Raw genomic sequence first — 20,407 nt, 5'->3', positions numbered from 1 at the left:
GAGTGAGTTTAACGTTAGTGTAATATTATTGTGCAGTAAATATTCCTCTACTGACCCTTACAAAAATGTTTTGTGAGAAAAGAATATACACTGTCCATCGCATTTTGACGCTATCCATCCATCCATTATCTGCACTGCTTATCCTCAGTAGGGTCGCGGGGGTGCTGGAGCTATCTTCGGGCAGTGGGCAGGGGACACCCTGAACTGGTTGCCAGCCAGTCGCAGGGCACATAGGGACAGACAATTTGCTCGCTCATTCACACCTAGGGACAATTTGGACCGGCCAATTCACCTGACATGCATGTTTTTGAAATGTGGGAGAAAACCGAAATGCCCGGAGGAAACCCACGCAAGCACGGGGAGAACATGCAAACTCCACAAAGGAGTTTCAATCTCATGATCTCAGAACTGTGCTGCACACGCGCTAACCACTGAGCTGCCATGCTGCCTTTGACCCTATAAGTAATTGCATTTGTTTTTTTATTATTTATATCCCTTCAAAAATATTTACTAAAAAAGAATGCATAAACAATTTCATACAAAAATTGCATTGCAACGTTGCGTAACATTAGAACCAATTGTACAATAAAACAAATATACAGATAACTAAGCATGCCAGGGGGAACACCAGTTATGTAAAAAAATACCAAAATGTTTACATATATTCATAGTCTTTATACCCTTTTGGTTGGGGAGAAAGCTTGATGGTTGAAATATATTGTTTTATTTCACATTGAAAAGTGCAGAATTTTTTTGTATCTGAATGCTCACTTATGAATGTAAAATTTAGCTGAAATGATAATACGATTAACAATACATGTGTCACGATGACTGATTAATTTCACCTGTGCCCGCTCGTTTGGCGCCAGCCGCTGTGGGCTTCCTGATTGGCTCCCCGTCCTTTTTAAGCTCAGTCCTTTCACTCGCCTGTTGTCAGTCCGTCAGCAAACCTCTGTTTCTACAAGGCAAGCACTTTGACTCAGACTCCTGTCGGTCCCGCTTTTTGCATGTGTTTTTCCACCCGTCCGTTCCTGATTTTCCCCGTTTGTTTCCCGGCTTCTCTTGTGCTTCCCTCAGCGTTATCTTGCCGGCCGGATTCAATCCCTTAGCGGGCCTGATCCAGCCCACTGTTTGACACCCCTGATATAGGTGATTACCCCTATGCTTGAATGCATCACAATAACCCTATCCAGAATTGAATACTCTACTACTGTAAAAGGGGCAGCATGCAGTTCTAAGGTCTCGGGAACCTCCTGTGTGGGTTCAAATCCAGCTACCGGACTTACTTTGCGGAGTTTGTATGTTCTCCCCGTGCTTGTGTGGGTTTCCTCCGGGCAGTCCGGTTTCCTCCCACATTCCAAAGACATGCATTTCAGGTGGATTGGCCGGTCCAAATTGTCCCTAAGTGTGACTGAGCGAGTGAGTTGTCTGTGTGCCCTGCGATTGGCTGGCAACCAGTTCAGGGTGTCCCCTGCCCACTGCCCGATGATTGCTGGGATGGGCTCCAGCACCCCCGCGACCTTACTGAGGATAAGCGGTGCAGCTAATGAGATGAGACTACTGTAAAAGGACATGTCACGCTTAAACTGAAGCAATGTTTGACACAAGATCAAGTAGTTCCCACTGAATATTTTAATAAATAAAACTGTCAAATGGGTAGGGTGGGGAAAACTCAAGAGAAGCTTTAACCGGGCCATTAGCAGTAAGAAACTGGAATGACAGAAGTACAGTACTGTAAACGGCAACATAAAAGAATGAACAGCAACTATGGAAACAAAATAGCAGGGAGGCTGGGAGTAGTTAGTGCAACAGCATCAACACTTTTAAGACTATACAATAGCTCATTCACATCGGTAACAGCGAACATGTTTTAAACGCACCATCGCAAAAACGTCTGACATGTTTACTTTACGCGGCGGAGAATTTGTGAATGACGTTGCATGGGTTATTTTCCACTGTTCGACAGGAATCCTCCCCAACAAGAGTTAAGCAGAGCTTCATGTGCTTTCCAATGCTTTCCGTTCCACATGGCGAGCAGATTTAAGCCTTTGTTTCATATCATTGATGGCCAGCTTCGTGTCCAAAAACTAGTGTTTTTTGTCTCTACAAAAAAAAAAGAGAATTTGTGGCATGAAATTTCCATAAATTATTTCTTGTAAAGTAAAATGCAATTAATAAATCAGTGCAGTGATTTACAAACACTGGTGTACTTAATGTGCAACAGATCCATGTATTAATACGTCCCTGGTTCTCTCAACTCTTCATTTAACATGTATATATTTTATAACTAGTAGTCTATAATAGGTTAGCACCATATTAAATAACTATGGGATAAATGCTCTTGAACATGAATAGTATTTTTTTAACTACTGTACGATAGGAAGTTATTTTACCAGTGTAGCACATAAAAGTACATTGCCCAATCAAATGTTTTAGATTACTTGCACATTCATTTTCATGCAATTTAATGCACTACAAAATGGACTCTAAACTGGCAGATCAACAATATGAATTTCTGCTAAAAAAAAACAGCTTTCCATATTTCCATTGTTGTGTTGAGGATGAAGCAATCACGAAAAAAGCAAAATGATGGAACATCTTCAAATAAATAAATCCAAAGAAGACTTTTGCTATACATTCTTCTATGGATGGTGGATATAATCATAAAATGTTTCTTTATAAAAGAAACATACCATTTTTTGTACATGTATTTACAAACTACAACCCAAAAACAAAACGAACGGAGAAAGCAAAGGCATTAAGTGTTTCTCTTCCATGTACATCGTTCAAGTCTAACATTCAAATTTAGTCCAGTAGTCCGTTTTCAGGGAGTGTCGCTTCCTGGGCCAGCCCAAGTCCCTGAGTTGCTTCTTTTATCATCATTATCATTTTCGCTTTCAGCTGCAAAGACTTCAGCCGGAGTCTGACTCGCTGGTGTCCGAGGAGGAGGACGAGGAAGAGGAGGAAGAGGACGTGTCTGAGCTTGAACTGCTACCGCTCAGGCGTGAAGGTTGCGTGTGCGCTTCGGCCGCGTTGACCTTTTCGGCTGAAAATAATAATTCACACGACAAATTGAGTATCTCCATTGCCAAATTAAAGATCGTAAAACAGCCCTAATTCTCCATACTGACCGTATGATTTTAAGTACCAACAATGTATCTGAAATGCAAAATTTGAGCTGACCTTTGGGTTTTGTGGGCTTCTTGGCAGAGTTCAGCTGCCCGCTGACATCCTGCAGCCTCCTTTCCAGCTCCAGACGCTTTTCCAGAGTCAGCTCCTCTTTGGACTTTATCACGCCGCCTTTTTTCAACGCTAATAAGAGCACCGAAACACAAAAATGATGGCCATTAGGAAAAGGTGTCTGACCTTAATGATGATGTTAAAACAACCCTATTATTGCATATAGATTTTGCAAAAAATATACTACCCTTCAAAAGTTTGGGGTCAACCAGACAAATGTGTGTTTTCCATGAAAAAAATCACTTATTTATCACATGAGTGATATGAACCTCCTTCCCTTTGTTAGCCATTGTCAGATGTTTTTTTGCCACCTAGTCTAGATGTTGAAAGTAGTGTTTAACATATACTATTTAACCAAGCTGCTACTTAAGGGACCTGTAAAGCTTTATTTTTAACTAGAGACTAATGTACTTTTCATCTTGCCACTTCTCTTTCTACTCTGGTTAGAGACTGTTTGGGCTGTTCTCTAAAGGGAGTAGTACACACCATTGTAGGAGATCTTCAGTTTCTTGGCAATTTAACAAGAATGGACTGTCGAATTTCACACAAATGTACTTTTTTTTCAGGCCAGAACCACAAATATTATGCAACAGATACTCGACTATGTCAAAGGAAGGTCATTTTTATAACTTTTCTAACCATTGCACCAAGATATTCTAATTATCCATTAGCCTTCTGTCACAATTAGCAAACACAATGTAACATTACAGCAACATTGGTTGCTGAAAATGGCCCTCTACATACCTATAAAGATATTGCATTTAAAAGCAGACATGGATAACTTAGTTGTTATTATTGCTATTGTTATAACTATTATTATTAATATTATTACTATTGTTTTCATTATCATTGGTGTATTTAATAGGGAAGATGAAGGGGTAGTTATGCAACATTATTTTGTTGTTGAGTTTTTGTTCTGTTTTTATTTTAAAGTTCGAAATAAAGTATTAATTCATTCATTCATTCATTCATACTACGTTCACAATAAATTGGAGTGTATTTCTGAGTAGTTTCAAGTTATTTTAATTACAAACTCTAGTGCTTTTCTTTCAAAAGTAAGGAACATTTCTAAGTGACCCACAAATTTTGATCGGTAGTGTGCGTTCACTTGCAGTGTGTACCTAGGTCCGTGAAGGGCTTGCGTGGCTTTTTCCGCAGACACGTCATGACGTAGCGCTCCAGCTCCTTCAAGGTGGACGGCTTGAGCGTTTCAAAGTCGATTTCGATTTCTTCAGGGTTGGTGTCGCGGAGCGAAGGCTCTCGCGACTGGATGATGTGCACCACGCGGCCCAATTTTTCGCCTGGTAACTTGTTGATGTCCAGGCTTAGCTGGCGCTTCTCGTCATACGTCATGGGCACGATCTCCTCCTCTTCCTCGGAGTCATAATGCGGAAGCATGGTGGGCGTCAGCGGCGGGTAGAACGGCTTTCTGGAGCTCCTGCACAGAGGTTTAACCAAATTATGCCAGTTTGAAAATACAGAAAAATCTCTCTCACAGGAAAGTGCTCATGAATACTGAAGTAAGATAAAAAAAACTGGACTCCTAAAGGCATTTTGCATTGTTTGTACAATACTCACTTGCTACTCTTGCTTTTTTTGCTCTGGCTCTTCTTGCCCTGTGATGTGCCAGCTCTCGACGCCTTGCTCTTTAGCATTTTCGATGGCAAGGTCCACTCCTCGGAGCCCGCTCGGCTTTTGGCCCCACGGCTGCGTTTATCTGGCTTCCTTCGCTTCTTTTTCTCTTTCTTTTCCTTTTTCTCACGCTTCTTCTTGGGCTTGACAATTGGGCCCTGCGAGAGTGCAGTCAGTTGCTCGTGCACAGCTCGAAGCTGTTTGAGGGGGAAAAAGGTGGTAAACATTAAAATAATGGACCAATTTTGACACACACACACACACACACACACACACACACACACACACGGGTGAATTCGGAATAATCATTGATTCGAACATAAGGGTTTGTTTGTCTGTTTTTAACTAATTTCTTGATTTTGAGTTACAATTTATTTGAGAATATAAAAAGAAAGGATCTGCCTTTTTCCATTTCACAAGAACAATAAAAAAAATTCCCAATCCCAGACATACCCAAAGTAAATTGAATGATTTTCTTTAACTGGAGAATATAGACTGTTTTGGTCTCTTTTGAAAGGTAACACTTCTGAAGATTTGTTGACAACTGAAATAATTACTTATAGTGCTACTAACATTAAGTAGTCCAAGTTGAAACACACAGAAATAAGCTAGAAAACAGCAGGGACTATAGCATGAAGCCTTACCTGGTCCCTGGTAAAATTTGATCACAATCAGAAAAACTAAACATTGTACTATACACATTTTTATAAGGCTATGTTTAGGTGCTTCCATGAGTGCCCATTTGGAGACGACAAGTGCACAGCTCCAAAACCTCTTCAACCATGTATTTGATTTTGGCCTATTCTTACACATTGTGAAAGAGTTGTAAATGTTCTTCTCTTTCCGCGTCTCTATTAGCATTGTGCAAACTTGGTTTGAATAAACATTGAAAAATTCACATTCTTGTTGGAAATTTCATTGGCTAACCAATGTGTCAATCATAATTGGTCATACTGGCTAAAACTATTCAGAGCTATAGGAGGGGATGTCCGTTTTATCAATACAAGCCCCCTTAAGCTAATGCGGGCTGTGGACCGTGAAAAAAGCCTGCAATTGGTCGGACTTGGTGCCAATTAAAAGGTTAGAGGCTTACTGCCATATTGAACTAATTTTGTGAGTCTTTTTATATGTAAACAGGGATAATGGGGCAACACAGACAGATTGTCCAACATCCAACAATGCGGAACTGCTTTTAGGCTGATTTTTTTTTAATTAGTATTGTGTGCTTTGAAGTAAATATTTTACACAGTTGGATTTACTGGACTCTCATGAATGTTATGAGACAATGTGGGGAAGTGCATAATGATCTGACTCCCAGGAGACGTGATAGGTGAGCTCTGCTGGCTTTATAATTTTCAGGTATCTTGTTTCAGACAGGTAGTGATGTTGTGGTGATGAGTACAATTTGAAACGGCATATCTTGAATCCCAATAGTTTAAGCTTTCCATTGATATGTGGCATGACATATTTTAGTGGCTTGTGACATCGTAGAGACATGTATTTGCTTCTCAACAATCTGACGGCCTGCCTGTGGGCTGTTAGTGGTTAAAAAAAACATTCAAATCCAAGTACAATTTAGTGTTCAATGAACCTACTCCTTTAAGATCAGGAGTAGACAAACTACGACCAATCTGATTAATTCAAAATTTGTGAAAATATAACAATACATATTGTATTGACTCATGTAGAACACAGATTTTTTTTTGAGTGCCTATTAAGCATGAGGTTATCTGGTAGTATACTACCTTACTTGTCCAATGATCAGTCAAAAAACATTTCTGACCACATTAGCGTGAAACACTTTATTTAGATGCAATGGTAATTAAACCTAGGCAGTTAGAGCACTGAATTCTAACCACTTGACTGCGAGTGACTTAGATGACATTCGAAAAAGCATTCTATTTTATCTCATTATCACGCTACTTTTAGTCACAGTACCGGATACGAATGTTAAAGATCGGAGAAAACAGGAAGTCGTCCTGAAACATCTAAACGCAAAAAAGCACAACAAGGGAAACCACTCTTATGTATCTAATGATGACTTTGAAGGACATTAAATACATTGTAAATTTGATGTTGATATTGTGTTCATAGTTTACGTAATCAAATTATTTTAAACATGGTCACACATGTTAAACAATGTTTGCCACTTACAGTGCTTAGTTTGAACTGAGAAAAGTGAAACAATCAATCAACATTTGCACTGAAATCAATCTTAAGTTGCATTAAATGAGATTTTTTTAAATTAACTATACCTTATCAAAAATTGCCGTTTTATTTTCATAAATGCATGCTGTTTTATTGCACTCTGAGTTGCCCAGACAAGGGCACCTCAGTTTTGGTTTTCGCAGAACCTCAACATGAAAATGACATCCAAAATTAGATTTCTTTATTTTTATCAGAAGAATGAAACATACTGTAATTTATGTATACTGTAATGAAGATGAACTTGAGATATTATCCTAAAATAGTCACGTGATGCATCATTCTCAGCAGGATGCGCCGCATTAAACTTAGATAGATACACACAGCACGTGTTGCACTCATTATAATGCTTATACAGGGAGTGCAGAATTATTAGGCAAGTTGTATTTTTGAGGATTAATTTTATTATTGAACAACAACCATGTTCTTAATGAACCCAAAAGTCTCATTAATATCAAAGCTGAATATTTTGGAAGTTGGAGTGGGGCTTTTTTAGTTTTAGCTATTTTAGGAGGATATCTGTGTGTGCAGGTGACTATTGCTGTGCATAATTATTAGGCAACTTAACAAAAAACAAATGTATACCCATTTTCAATTATTTATCAGGGAAACCAATATAACAGCTCAACATTCACAAATATACATTTCTGACATTCAAAAACAAAACAAAAACAAATCAGTGACCAATATAGCCACCTTTCTTTGCAAGGACACTCAAAAGCCTGCACTCCATGGATTCTGTCAGTGCTTTGATCTGTTCACGATCAACATTGCGTGCAGCAGCAACCACAGCCTCCCAGACACTGTTCAGAGAGGTGTACCGTTTTCCCTCCTTGTAAATCTCACATTTGATGAGGGACCACAGGTTCTCTATGGGGTTCAGATCAGGTGAATAAGGAGGCCATGTCATTAGTTTTTCTTCTTTTAGACCCTTTCTTGCCAGCCACGCTGTGGAGTACTTGGATGCGTGTGATGGAGCGTTGTCCTGCATGAAAATCTTGAAGGATGCGGACTTCTTCCTGTACCACTGCTTGAAGAAGGTGTCTTCCAGAAACTGGCAGTAGGACTGGGAGTTGAGCTTGAGTCCATCCTCAACCCGAAAAGGCCCCACAAGCTCATCTTTGATAATACCAGCCCATACCAGTACCCCACCTCCACCTTGCTGGCGTCTGAGGCGGACTGGAGCTCTCTGCCCTTTACCGATCCAGCCACGGGCCCATCCATCTGCCCCATCAAGACTCACTCTCATTTCATCAGTCCATAAAACCTTGGAAAAATCCGTCTTGAGATTTTTCTTGGCCCAGTCTTGACGTTTCAGCTTGTGTGTCTTGTTCAGTGGTGGTCGTTTTTCAGCCTTTCTTACCTTGGCCATGTCTCTGAGTATTGCACACCTTGTGCTTTTGGGCACTCCAGTGATGTTGCAGCTCTGAAATATGGCAAAACTGGTGGCAAGTGGCATCTTGGCAGCTGTACGCTTGACTTTTCTCAGTTCACGGGCAGTTATTTTGCGCCTTGGTTTTTCTACACGCTTCTTGCGACCCTGTTGACTATTTTGAATGTAACGCTTGATTGTTCGATGATCACGCTTCAGAAGTTTGGCAATTTTAAGAGTGCTGCATCCCTCTGCAAGATATCTCACTATTTTTGACTTTTCAGAGCCTGTCAAGTCCCTCTTCTGACCCATTTTGCCAAAGGAAAGGAAGTTGCCTAATAATTATGCACACCTGATATAGGGTGTTGATGTCATTAGACCACACCCCTTCTCATTACAGAGATGCACATCACCTGATATGCTTAATTGGTAGTAGGCTTTCGAGCCTATACAGCTTGGAGTAAGACAACATGCATAAAGAGGATGATGTGGTCAAAATACTCATTTGCCTAATAATTCTGCACTCCCTGTATGAAGCTATTGTTTTTTTGCGGCTCCAGACCAACATTTTTGTTACAATATGACTCTTTCAACATTTTGGGTTGCTGAACCATGGTCTAGTCTTACCTGAGTGCACACTTGGTCCTGCAGCTCGGCCAGGCGATGAGCCCGCTCTTCCTCGCTGTCCGAGCTAGGGCTGCTCTCGCTCTCCTCCGTTTCGCTAGTTTGCTCGCTTTCCGACGTGGACGAGGAAGAGGATGATGATGAGGACGAGGAAGAAGACGATGAGGTTGGGTGGCCGCTCAGGGACATGGCGGTGTGGTCCAGTTGCGGATCATCTGGCATTTTGGCAAAGCTGAACTCAAACACATCCTGCGAGTGACACACAGAGAAGAGATCAACCGATGAAATGCAGTTGGGATAAAATTATAAAATACGCCTAGCAAAAAAGACCGAGGGGGAAAAAAAAACGTACGAGAGAATACTTTGTTGAAAGCATCGTACAAAAATGGAAGTGAAATTGTTCCAAGAAGCTTTTTAACAAAACAGGAAGTGGATTAACCAGTTTAAGTGTATGTGATGTTATCAAAAACAGATTTCACAGACCAACATATGTGGATTTCTTTACTCACTGATCCCACGTGAAAAACAATAACAGTTTTAATAATGACTTCTTTGGGCCCTATATGTCGCCCACGATTTCCAAGGTAAGACTTTGATGTGGCACAGAGGAGAAGCCTGGGGCTTACCTGCAGCTTGCGAGCCATGCCCACCACATCGTGGTCGGGTGGGTTGTACTTGTAGCAGTTGGAGAACATGAGACGGACGTCTCCAGCAAACTGCTGCGCGTCACGGTATTCCCGGCTGTCCATCTTCCTCTGTTGGCACAGTCACATGGGTAAGGAATTCAATTGGTAGAGAAGTGGCTTAACAACAGAAAAATAAAGCCTTTCAGTCCAGAACTGTGAGAATGGGAAAGTCATAAGAGATGTCTAGACATCTTCAACACCACAGGAATGGAATTGGTAACTTCTACAAAATGCATAAATTATAATACAAATTTGTGATCAAATTTCGGGATCAATCCAAAATGCATTACAGGTTTAACTTTTCCTGAGCTCATTTTGATATGTTCATAAATTTTGTCGAACTGTTGATTCCATTTTGCATGACTTAAAGGGGACAGTCTGTAATATTTAGTGACTCCTAGTGGTACAGTAATGGATTTGAATACTAGGCAAAAATACTTTAACTATCATTGTGAACTATATAGTGCTCTGTGGCACTCGTTTGTTTGCATCAGACAATACAGTGCCACCTAGTGGTCAATTATTACACACTAACACAAACTTTTTTACAATGGATAACTACTGAATTCATTTATGTAAAACACCCTTTTTTTAACCTAAATAAGAACTGAGTTTGGGAGCATGTTATACAGCAGGTTTCATGTTAATATTTTACTGTATTTGAATAATCAGTCACTGACCACAAGCGCAAAACACTGGATGCAACGGGAATCGAACCCAGGTCACTGCGATGAGAACGCAGAGTACTAACGATTAGATCACGGGTGATATAGATGACAAAAAGATGTTGTTTTATCTCCTTATCACACAGTTTTTATTCACAGAACGACAAACAAGGCTGTCCTGATTTATATAAAGAAAAAAGGCATGATAAGAGAAACGGCTCTTTGGTGTATCTGATTATGAATCGGACTTTGAATGACATCAAAATACATTATATATTTTATGTTCGCAAGTGTGTGTTATACACAAATAATTACCATACTTCAATAACATCCAGCTGGTTATTGGATTTGATGTTAAATATATAGGGTAAGTTTCCGTCCAACAACTTGAGAAACAAATTATATATCAACAGCGAAATATTTACTTAGGCTTCGTTATTTTATAATGTCTCCATATGTTTGCAACTCAATGCATTTAATTTGAAATGGAATCCAAGAGCATTAACTTTTTTAAATTGTTGCGATGTCCTGGAATGACAGAGTACATATTGAGACTAACCGTACACAAGAAAACACACTCCAAGAATCACCTTGATGGTGCTGAGATCCATGGGACACTTGATGATGTCATGATAGTCGTGCAAGCCCAGCTCAGCAGCATCTACAGGCTTGTAGAAGGGCCAGGCATATGCAGCATGCTTCTTGGATAGCATGTCTTTTAGCAGGCCGCTGCAGTATCGCATAGACGGGCTCAGCTTGCCCCTCCGTGACGGTTGCAGCTGCACGCAGTCAGGCAGGTCCTTCTTGGGAGGCTTAATGGGGCGTCCGCTGCCCACACGTCGCCCAACCACCGACATCATGGGCTGCAGCAGAACAGGACCTCCAGGACTGTGGACCAAGCCCATGACAGGGGGCGTCTCCAGGGTCATGCCGCCAATGCAGGAGATGGCGTTCATAGGAGAGTCGTGCAGCTGCCCGCCGTGGCCTCCCTTTCCCAAGCCCACCATGTGCCCGTGTCCTTCCGTCGAAATGCCCACTGTCAGGCCCATGGTCGATGGAGTGGTGGTGTCCGCTTTGCGTTTAACGCCTTTTTTCTAACCGACAAAAAAAAAAAAAAAAAAAAAATCACTATTGCATCTCATCATGGAAACTTAGAAACCAACCTGTTGCTATGAGTTAATGGATATGAAAATGATGTAATCTCTAGGTTTGAGTATAATGCACTACAAGAAAAATATGTTACAATATTAAATAGAAATTCAAAATCCTCACGCCGTGTTAACATCTAATAGAGTGGAAAATCAAGAATTCCACATGAGTATGAGGATTCACGTTGAGCAGCTTTTAACTCAGACAGGGCATACTTATTTACAAAGTGACTTTTAAAACAAAAGTTACAATTATGAAAGGGTTCTGAAAAAGTGAAAATTGAAAACAGTGACATATTTTGTTGTCTTATTGACACATCAGGTTAAAAGAATAAAAATAAGAAAACATGCCTAGGGATGGACACTTGATGCGAAAAATAACCTTTTATTTATAGATACAAAGCCGTGAAAATTAATGTGACAACACTGACTCATGACATGTCTCATGTGGAACAACACAGACTTTTTTTATATGTGGTTCATTGTTCACTCTGTGAAATGCATGTCACCCAACTCACACTGGCTACTGCAACAGATCCTCTGACTTTAGCATTCATAGACATACTCCAAAAGTAAAGTTCCTAATTGTGATAGTGCCATATACCTGTAATTTGAGTGTACTAAAAATAATAATGTTCTAACTACTTTTGTATAGAATGCATGTTATAGACAAGATTTTAGGGTTACCTTGGTGGTGGGCTGTGTGAGTGGAAGTCCCATGATGGTGGCCGGCGGAAGGCTCTTGGTCAGTACTGTCTGCGGGGAACTGGGCAGCATTGATTCACTCGTGTCCGAAGAAGATGGTGAATAGGCAGACTGTGACACGGCAGGCACCTGCTGCGCCCGCATGGCTGTTTTTACGATCATGAACACAGAATTAGGTAATCATCAGGACAACTGCAGGGGCCACTCAGGTTCATGGACTGGGAAGACACTCACGACTTGTTTTGCGGCCTCGTCCCTGGATGCTCTTCCTGCGGGTGGCAGAGGAAGGCAGCTCGATCTCCTCCTCTGGCATCTGCGCCACCTTTTGGAGGAAAAGCTTCTCCAGGGACTGGGCCATCAGCACAATGTCATCAGTTGGCTAGAATACAATGTGTGAAAATGAGGACACTAAAGACAACCAAATAAAAATGAATGCAGTTCTTAAAAATTGGAGTAACTGTTATGTAACATATTGCAATAACAACGTGTAACATGCTCTCAGGGTTTGGACAGGCAGAATATTAACTTGACTACCGTCTTCCCGTTTTAGGTTTCTCACAATGGTCTCATACTGCTCAAAGGTTTGTATGAATTCTCAGAAACATGAGAATTTGGGGGAGAAATTAAACTTAATGACTAAAACTAACTTTGTTGTAGATGTAGCAGTTGGTGAACATTGTGTTGAAATCCTGGATGCACTCGCTGGCAGAGCGGTAGAAGTTGTTCTCCAGGCGCTTCTTGATGGTGCCCATGTCCATGGGCTGCTTGATTATCTTGTGGTAGTCCTGCCACATTGTAAAAACAGTAAAAATATTATGGCACATACACATTCACAATTGTAACTGTACAAAGCCTTGAAAAGTGTTTTCTTCAGAAATCTCAGACTATACCTAACCAATACAACGATGGGTCCAGAGAGAAATGACAATCTGTAGAGCAATTTTTTCCTTTATTACAATTTACTGCCAGTCATTATGAAAGAAATTGGTCAATTAACTGAACCTGCGATTGTTGTTTTGCTACAAAAAACAATTGTATGATCCAACCTAAGCTGGTGTTAGTTTGCGTGGGTGTGTTAACTCATCACGGTGTGTTGTTCGACAATTTGCCGTGCATGTGTTGTATGGTTTGACTCATTAAAATAAGTTGCCCACGCACTTTCAAATATTGGTCGATGTTTTGAATCCAGCTATGACATTTTTGTCAGCCTGAATCGTGTCTTATGTCTCCTCTTATTACTCATTACATTGTATCAGTTTTTTTTTTTCAATCAAGGAGTCAGTGGCAATTACAAAAATGCCTAGATACACAATGTGACAAAAGTGTAGATAAAAACAGCTTGCTTAACTTGTATATACTGAATTTATAACTGACCCAAAAGTATATTTGTCTTGTGTTAACTGTGGCTGTCAAAAGGAATGTTCCGCCTCTCACAAGATGAGGATCATAGGCTGGCATGGCAATGGCTGACGAATAATGCCAAACTTCAAAACAAAACTGGGTTCACTGATTAATTACTTGATAAATGTATAATTCAGATTCTTACAGGCAAGTTGAGCCTGTGCGCATCCACCGGCTCGTGGAAGGGCCAAGCGAAGTGATGCTTCCAAAGGCACTTCAGGAGAGTCTTCTGGAGGAACTGCAGCTGGTTAGTGGCGCGGCCCTGCCGAAACGGGTCCCGGACGGCAGGCTGCGGAGGACCGGGCGGACCCTGCGGCAAGGTGTGCGGCAGCGAGGGGCTCTCAAAGTCCTCATAGAGCAATGAGGGTTTTCGGATACGCTTGCCGGTGCTGGCGTGCGGGTCCATTGCACCGTAGGACAGCCCCACTGCAGAGCTATGGAGGAGAGCACTAGAAAGACATAACAAAAATGCTAAGAACAAACACCCACGCTATGTAAATGACATAACCATACTAAACAAACATTAAAGTTGAGTTAAAAAAAGATTCTAATGTACGTAAAACAGTCTCCACTCATTGCTGATCGCATGATAATGATGATGGTAAGCTATCCCTGGAAATAATAATGCTTTTTCCAAACCGCTTATCATCTCTAGCTCTTTTATAAACAGTGTGTTGATGACAACAGGCCATGGAATGAAACATTGTAAATATTTGCTGCAACTTTGAAACACACCAAACTCCTTAAAGATACCACCAAAATATGTTTAAATAGCTACATTAGATGTAAAAAAATGTCACTGACAGTGCACATCCACCCCCCTAAAAAAGTTCAATCTAGTGTCACCCTTTGCTGTAGAGCCCCACAGAACATTTATAACAAAAAGTTTCAGAATACCTTGTGCCTCGAATGACTCTGGATCAGAACAAATAACAATTTGACTGAAGAAAATTCAAGTAATTTTTGCTATTTGTATTCGAATGAAAAATCGAAATTTGACCAAACCTGAACACACCTATACACAGCCGAACGAGAGACCCAGAAAGCGGAGTGGCTACTCTTACCGTTACGATGGCGGACCGTTTTAACAGGTCAGAGGCCCTGGGTTTAGGCCTGGGCAATACAACAATAACCATACTTATCATCATATTATTTTTGCCACGATAAGTAATAAAAACGATCTGGAAAAGTCAAACATTTAAACTGTAATTACCACCTGACCACCGGAAAAATGGGGCACTAATGCAATGAAAACGCAAGTTACAGACTAAAATTTAGGAAACAAAGACCGGCCAATCATTTCGCACAAATAGAGGTATAACGGCTCACACAGAGTGTAAGCGAAAGGACTTCAAGACAGTCAAAATGAGTGATAAAGAGACGAAGGATAACCACCAGCATACCCACTTAAAGAATGCTGAAAGAGTCGTAGACAGGAGAGCTAAATAAAAAACAAAACAAACAAAAAAACACCGGCGAGATGCACTGCAAACTTTGCCGACTAAATGTGCCAAGATGGGCAACATGACAAATTTATTCCTCCATTAAAAAAGTATCATGGAGCGCCAGGACAAATCTCGTTGGATACATTGTTTCCAAACGTTGAATCAATGACAATAAAAAACATTCTGTTCTATTATTTTCTCTCTTGGACCGCCAGAATACGCTGACAAAAAAACATTCATCCCCAAACAAGTGTTAGCAGACGTTAAACAAGCACCGAGCCCCATGAAAGAAAACTTTCCACGAGTGAGCCAGCTAGCAAAGTGCTGCCTGTGTAGCCCTGCAACCAGCTCTGCCTCGGAGAAGGTATTCACTTGTCTAATGTTCCTCATATTTGTGAAATGCTGTGTGAGCTTTTCACTATGAGTCTTTGTTCTGACATAAAAGACTGGTTGAAGCAGCATTGGATTTTCGCAACTTTCACCCAGGGGCAAAAAGACTTAAACTGTGAAAGAAAAATGAAATGTGATGATTATCACTATAATTATCTTTATTGACCGATAAAAAATAGGTTATCGCGATCGCGACTTTTTTCATATTGCCCAGGCCTACCTGGGTTCAACTCCCTGTGTGTAGTTTGCATGTTTTACCCATTCATGTGTAGGATGGGATATCTCTGGTAAATCCAGTTTCCTCAAACATTACAAAAACATGCATTGCTTGTTGTTCCAAATTGTCTCTAGTATTGAATATGTGAATGAATAGTTGTCTGTTTCTGTGCCCTGTAATTGACTGGCAACCAGTCAAGGCTGCCCTCCGCCTGGTGTCAACTGGAATGGGCTCCAGCACCCTGTATCCCTTAGTGAGGATGAGCGGTTTGGAAAATGAATGGAAGGATAACAAACTGGCAGCACGGCGCCGCAGTGGTTAGCGCGTGTGCGGCAAAGTTCTGGGATCATGAGATTGAACCTCCTGTGTGGCGTTTGCATGTTCTCCCGTGCTTGCATGGGTTTTCTCCGGGCACTCCGCTTTCCTCCCACATTCCAAACACATGCATTTCAGGTGAATTGGCCAGTCCGAATTGTCTCTAGGTGTGAATGAGCGAGTGAGTTGTCTGTCTCTGTGTGCCCTGCGACTGGCTGGCAACCAGTTCAGTTGTCCCCTGCCCACTGCCAGAAGATTGCTGGGATGGGCTCCAGCACCCCCGCGACCCTACTGAGGAAAATGAAATGATCTGCTTTTATGTAGCGCTTTTCAAGTCAATGACTTTCCAAAGCGCTTTACAATGTGCTCCACATTTCCCAATAGCAGCCATGTAAGGCGCTAACCTGCTTATTGGGAGTATTAGGGGGTTAGTGTCTTACCCAAGGACACTTTGACATGTAACACGGACGAGCCGGGATTCGAACGGGGATCCCTTGATCCCAAGACGAGCGCTCTACCTCCTGAGCTACTGCCGCCCCCGAGAAACGGTGCAGATAATGCATGGATACCAAACTAGTAGCCCTTTGCGGCACTTGGTATCAAAAAGCTGGTTTTAACTTCATATAAGGTTGGTGACCGCATTCTACGATCTAAGTTGAGCTTATGCAGTGAGTCCTTGCCGCCCACCATTAGTGTTTGTAAACATTGACTAGCAACAACAGGGGTAAATGTAGCTTACCATTATTGCACCAAAAATCCTTTAGAGGCACATATATTACTTATTTTGCAAACAAAAAGTATTTTTCTCAAATAATCTCGGATCCACCCCCCAAACGCTATTCAGCATCACTGCAAGATATACACCACCTAAACGTTAATCTTTAAAACATTCCATAAGGTATTTATTCGTAAGAGGGGTGCAATGGTTGGCCTCAACGTGGCGATTTAAGGAGATGAGTTGGGGGCAGATGGTCGAGTACTAGTGAGTAAACCGAGGGACTGTCACCGGACTGTCAAACGTGCGCCCGTCAAGACACTCCAAAGAAGGGGGGGTCAATAACACGCCGGTAACGGAAATATCACCATTCAATGCCGCAAAGGTATTCCATGTTGCCGTCGCTAAGTGACACCGACAGCTACCTAGCTAAACCGACATGGCTAATAACAACAACTAAGCACATTACCCGTCATTGCAAAAGGTTCATAGATTAACTCGTAATGACAAAGATGCTTTATGTTACCTTTCGTGTGGTGAGTTGAGAGCCGCTTCCATTTGTTTTAGTGTTTGCCAACAATTCAAATAGAAAAAGCAGAGAAAGAAAGAAGAAAGGAGGAAAAAAATAATAGTGCCAGCCCGGTGTTGTTACAGCGGGTCGACGTGGAACGAGCACTAGCCGCTCCTCTACGAAATGGCGCCCAACTACTTCCGCTTCGGCTGCTATATATGCCTACGCGTGGCAGGCACACCTACTTCCTGTCAGGTGCTCTATTATGCCGCGTCCCAATTGGCTCAACATGACGTCTATCAGAAGTTGGCGTCAGCGACTAGCTAGCTAGCTGCAGCTTTTAGCTTTCTGTCACGTTCTTGACACATCTAAAATCGTGCAATATTTTAGAAAATACTTTGGATATTTTTGTGCTTTTAAGATAGTGATAATATTACAAGCGATCAAGCTTTCAACGGATTTGTATTTTTTTTGTGTTTAGGACATTTAGCAAACAGGAGACCTAAAAACCATGCAATCGAAACATGGAAAAAAATAAGGGATAAAAAGTATCAGTTTTCTGATTTACCCAGATTTATGTCCATGTCACTCGCACGTTTGTCTCACTCGTAATCGCTCGAAGTGGTGGTCGTTTTTATTGTTCTAGGGCTGCAATCTAGGACACCCACTAACACATGGCATTACGGTAATTCGCTGTCAATGCTCAACAACGGCCACCTCCAAAATAAAATGGTGTCATGATGACGACTTAAATTTATTTATTTTGGGACTAAAAAACTTTTGGTGTGATATCTGTAACTTTAGAGCTGATCAGATTGACATCGGAAATGTGTGACTCTGACATATATCACATGTAAATCAAATCCAAGAGAACATTGTAGTAATTGTGAAATTAAACAGTACATGTTATCTATAAAACGTTCCCTTAAGAAAAAGAAGCCTAATAAAACCTAATTTTTTAAATAAAATGTGATTTGTGATAAAAATGTTAGTCATTCAGTATTTAAATGCCAATTCTACAGGAAAAAAAATCACACTAAAAGACATATATATTTCCCCCAGCATTCTTTTTCCATTTTCAAACAATTTTGAAAAATATCTAGGGAGCCATAGGGCAGCGCGAAAGAAACACATTTGGCTCTAGAGCTGCAGGTTGCCAAAACATCGCCCCAACCACAAGGCAACTAAAACTCAAAATATCAGTAAATATTTTAGTATCGTTTTGTAATTTAGTTTGTGCATTACACGAAACATTGCTGCAGAACAGTTGTATGGAATTATAGATGCGTGCGGTATCTTCATATATATAATATGCTATTATTTGCTATTTCTCCCACTTAGAATTCATGGAGGGGTCTGAAATTTTCATCGTACGTGCATGTCCACTGTGAAAGAGATGCATGATTTTTTAACGATTTATTTGTGTGATACAGCTGCAAAAAAGTATTTCAACTCCTGAGAAAATGAATGTTAATATTTGGTACAGTAGCCTTTGTTTGCCATTACAGAGGTCTAACGTTTCCTGTAGTCTTTCACCAGGTTTGCACACACTGCAGGCGGGATCTTGGCCCACTCCTCCACACAGATCTTCTCTTGATCAGTCAAGTTTCTGAGCTGTTGCTGAAGAACACGTTTGAGCTCTCTCCAAAGGTTTTCCATTGGGTTCAGGTCTAGAGACTGGCTGGGCCATGCTAGAACCTTGATATGCTTCTTACATAGACACTTCTTGGTTTTCCTGGCTGTGTGCTTCGGGTCGTTGGCGTGTTGGAAGACCTAGCCACGACCCATCTTTAATGCTCTGATGGAAGGAGGTTGTTCCCCCAAATCTCACAATACACTGCCCCAGTCATCCTCTCTTTAATGCAGTGCACTCGTCCTGTCTCATGTGCAGAAAAACACCCCCAAAGCAACCCCATGCTCCACAGTAGGGATGGTGTTCTTCGGATTGTACCCTTCATTCTTCTTCTTATAAGCATCTGCTTCTGACTACCCCTTTTCGAACATGTTATGTGACATTATTCTGTTGTTGACTCATTGTTTTTGTCCTGTTTTTATTTTCATGTTCGAAATAAAAGTTTTCATTCATTCATTCATTCATTCTTCCTCCAAACACGTTTAGTCGAATTATGACCAAAAAGTTCTATTTTGGTCTCATCTGACCACATAACCTTCTTCCATGACTCCTCTGTATCATCCAAATGGTTATATGCAAACGTAAGACGGACCTTTGACATGTTCTGGTTCAAGCTGGGGAGCTTTCGTGCCATGCAAGGTTACTGTAGGTCCGACAGTAACTTTGAAAACAGTGGTCCCAGCTCTTTTCAGGTCATTGACCAACTCCTGTCGTGTAGTTCTGGGCTGATTTCTCAACTTTCTTAGAATCATTGAGACCCCACCAGGTGATATCGTGCATGGGGCTCCACTCCGTTGTGATTGACCGTCAAGATTAGCTTCTTCCCTTTTCTAATGATTGCTCCAACAATGACATGCACCAACCACCTTTAAAATAAATGTCACGATTACATCATTTAAAATTATTTGAGTAAAGATACATGTTTCCTTATGAATATTCAATAAGCATGATATGTCCATCCATCCATTATCTGGACCGCTTATCCAAAGTAGGGTCGCGGGAGCCCATCTCAACTGTCTTTGGGAAGTGGGCAGGGGACACAGAAAACTCACTCGCTCATTCACACCTAGGGACAATTTGAACCGGCCAATTCACCTCACATGCATGCTTTTGGAATGTGGGAGGAAACCGGAGTGCCTGGAGGAAACGCACGCAAGCAGGGGGAGAACATGCAAACATCCACACGGAGAGGCTGTGGTAGCTGGACTTGAACCTTAAACCTCTGCACCGTGGGGCTCCGCACTAACCACACAGCTGCCGTGCCGCATAAACGTGATTGATTCCTCTTTATTTGTTCTACCCAAACCAGCATTGGGGTTAGGTTGCCACAAAATGTGTTTTTTTTATAATGTCACTGGAAAAGCAAGACTAGACGTGTAAACATATATCTCGCTAAATACTTTATTTTAGACTAATAGTCATGGCTCTACTTTTCCTTGGACTATTGTCACAATTCACTACTATTCATTGCGCTATAATAATCACTTGTACTTATTTATCCTG

At 41.2% G+C, this 20,407-nt stretch overlaps 1 protein-coding gene across 1 annotated transcript; it reads right to left on the bottom strand.

Moving 5' to 3' along the window:
- Positions 1-1,609: 1,609 nt before the first annotated feature.
- Positions 1,610-17,448, bottom strand: LOC148372893 (bromodomain-containing protein 2-like). Its single transcript, XM_088327473.1, has 12 exons — positions 17,287-17,448; positions 13,824-14,127; positions 12,925-13,062; positions 12,512-12,656; positions 12,260-12,423; positions 11,015-11,518; positions 9,700-9,828; positions 9,077-9,322; positions 4,819-5,069; positions 4,362-4,678; positions 3,184-3,312; positions 1,610-3,046 (listed from the first exon to the last, which is right to left on the bottom strand). The coding sequence occupies exons 1-12, from the start codon at positions 17,316-17,318 to the stop codon at positions 2,913-2,915; spliced, it is 2,493 nt and encodes an 830-aa protein (XP_088183599.1). The 5' UTR covers positions 17,319-17,448; the 3' UTR covers positions 1,610-2,912.
- Between the last annotated feature and the right edge of the window lie 2,959 nt (positions 17,449-20,407).

Source organism: Urocampus carinirostris, chromosome 2, assembly GCF_059441175.1.
Source record: "Urocampus carinirostris isolate Australia breed hairy pipefish chromosome 2, RoL_Ucar_1.0, whole genome shotgun sequence".
NCBI classification, from domain to species: domain Eukaryota; kingdom Metazoa; phylum Chordata; class Actinopteri; order Syngnathiformes; family Syngnathidae; genus Urocampus; species Urocampus carinirostris.
Note: the sequence above shows the minus strand (reverse complement) of the source record. Positions and strands in the feature narration are given on the sequence as shown.

Excerpts from the sequence above, each read along its gene's own strand:
- LOC148372893 (XM_088327473.1), bottom strand. The coding sequence starts at position 17,318 with ATGGAAGCGGCTCTCAACTCACCACACGAAAG. Across the intron at positions 14,128-17,286 it reads CTCAACTCACCACACGAAAG|TGCTCTCCTCCATAGCTCTG; the intron begins GTAACATAAAGC and ends ATGTCTTTCTAG. Across the intron at positions 9,829-11,014 it reads TGGATCTCAGCACCATCAAG|AGGAAGATGGACAGCCGGGA; the intron begins GTGATTCTTGGA and ends CTGTGCCAACAG.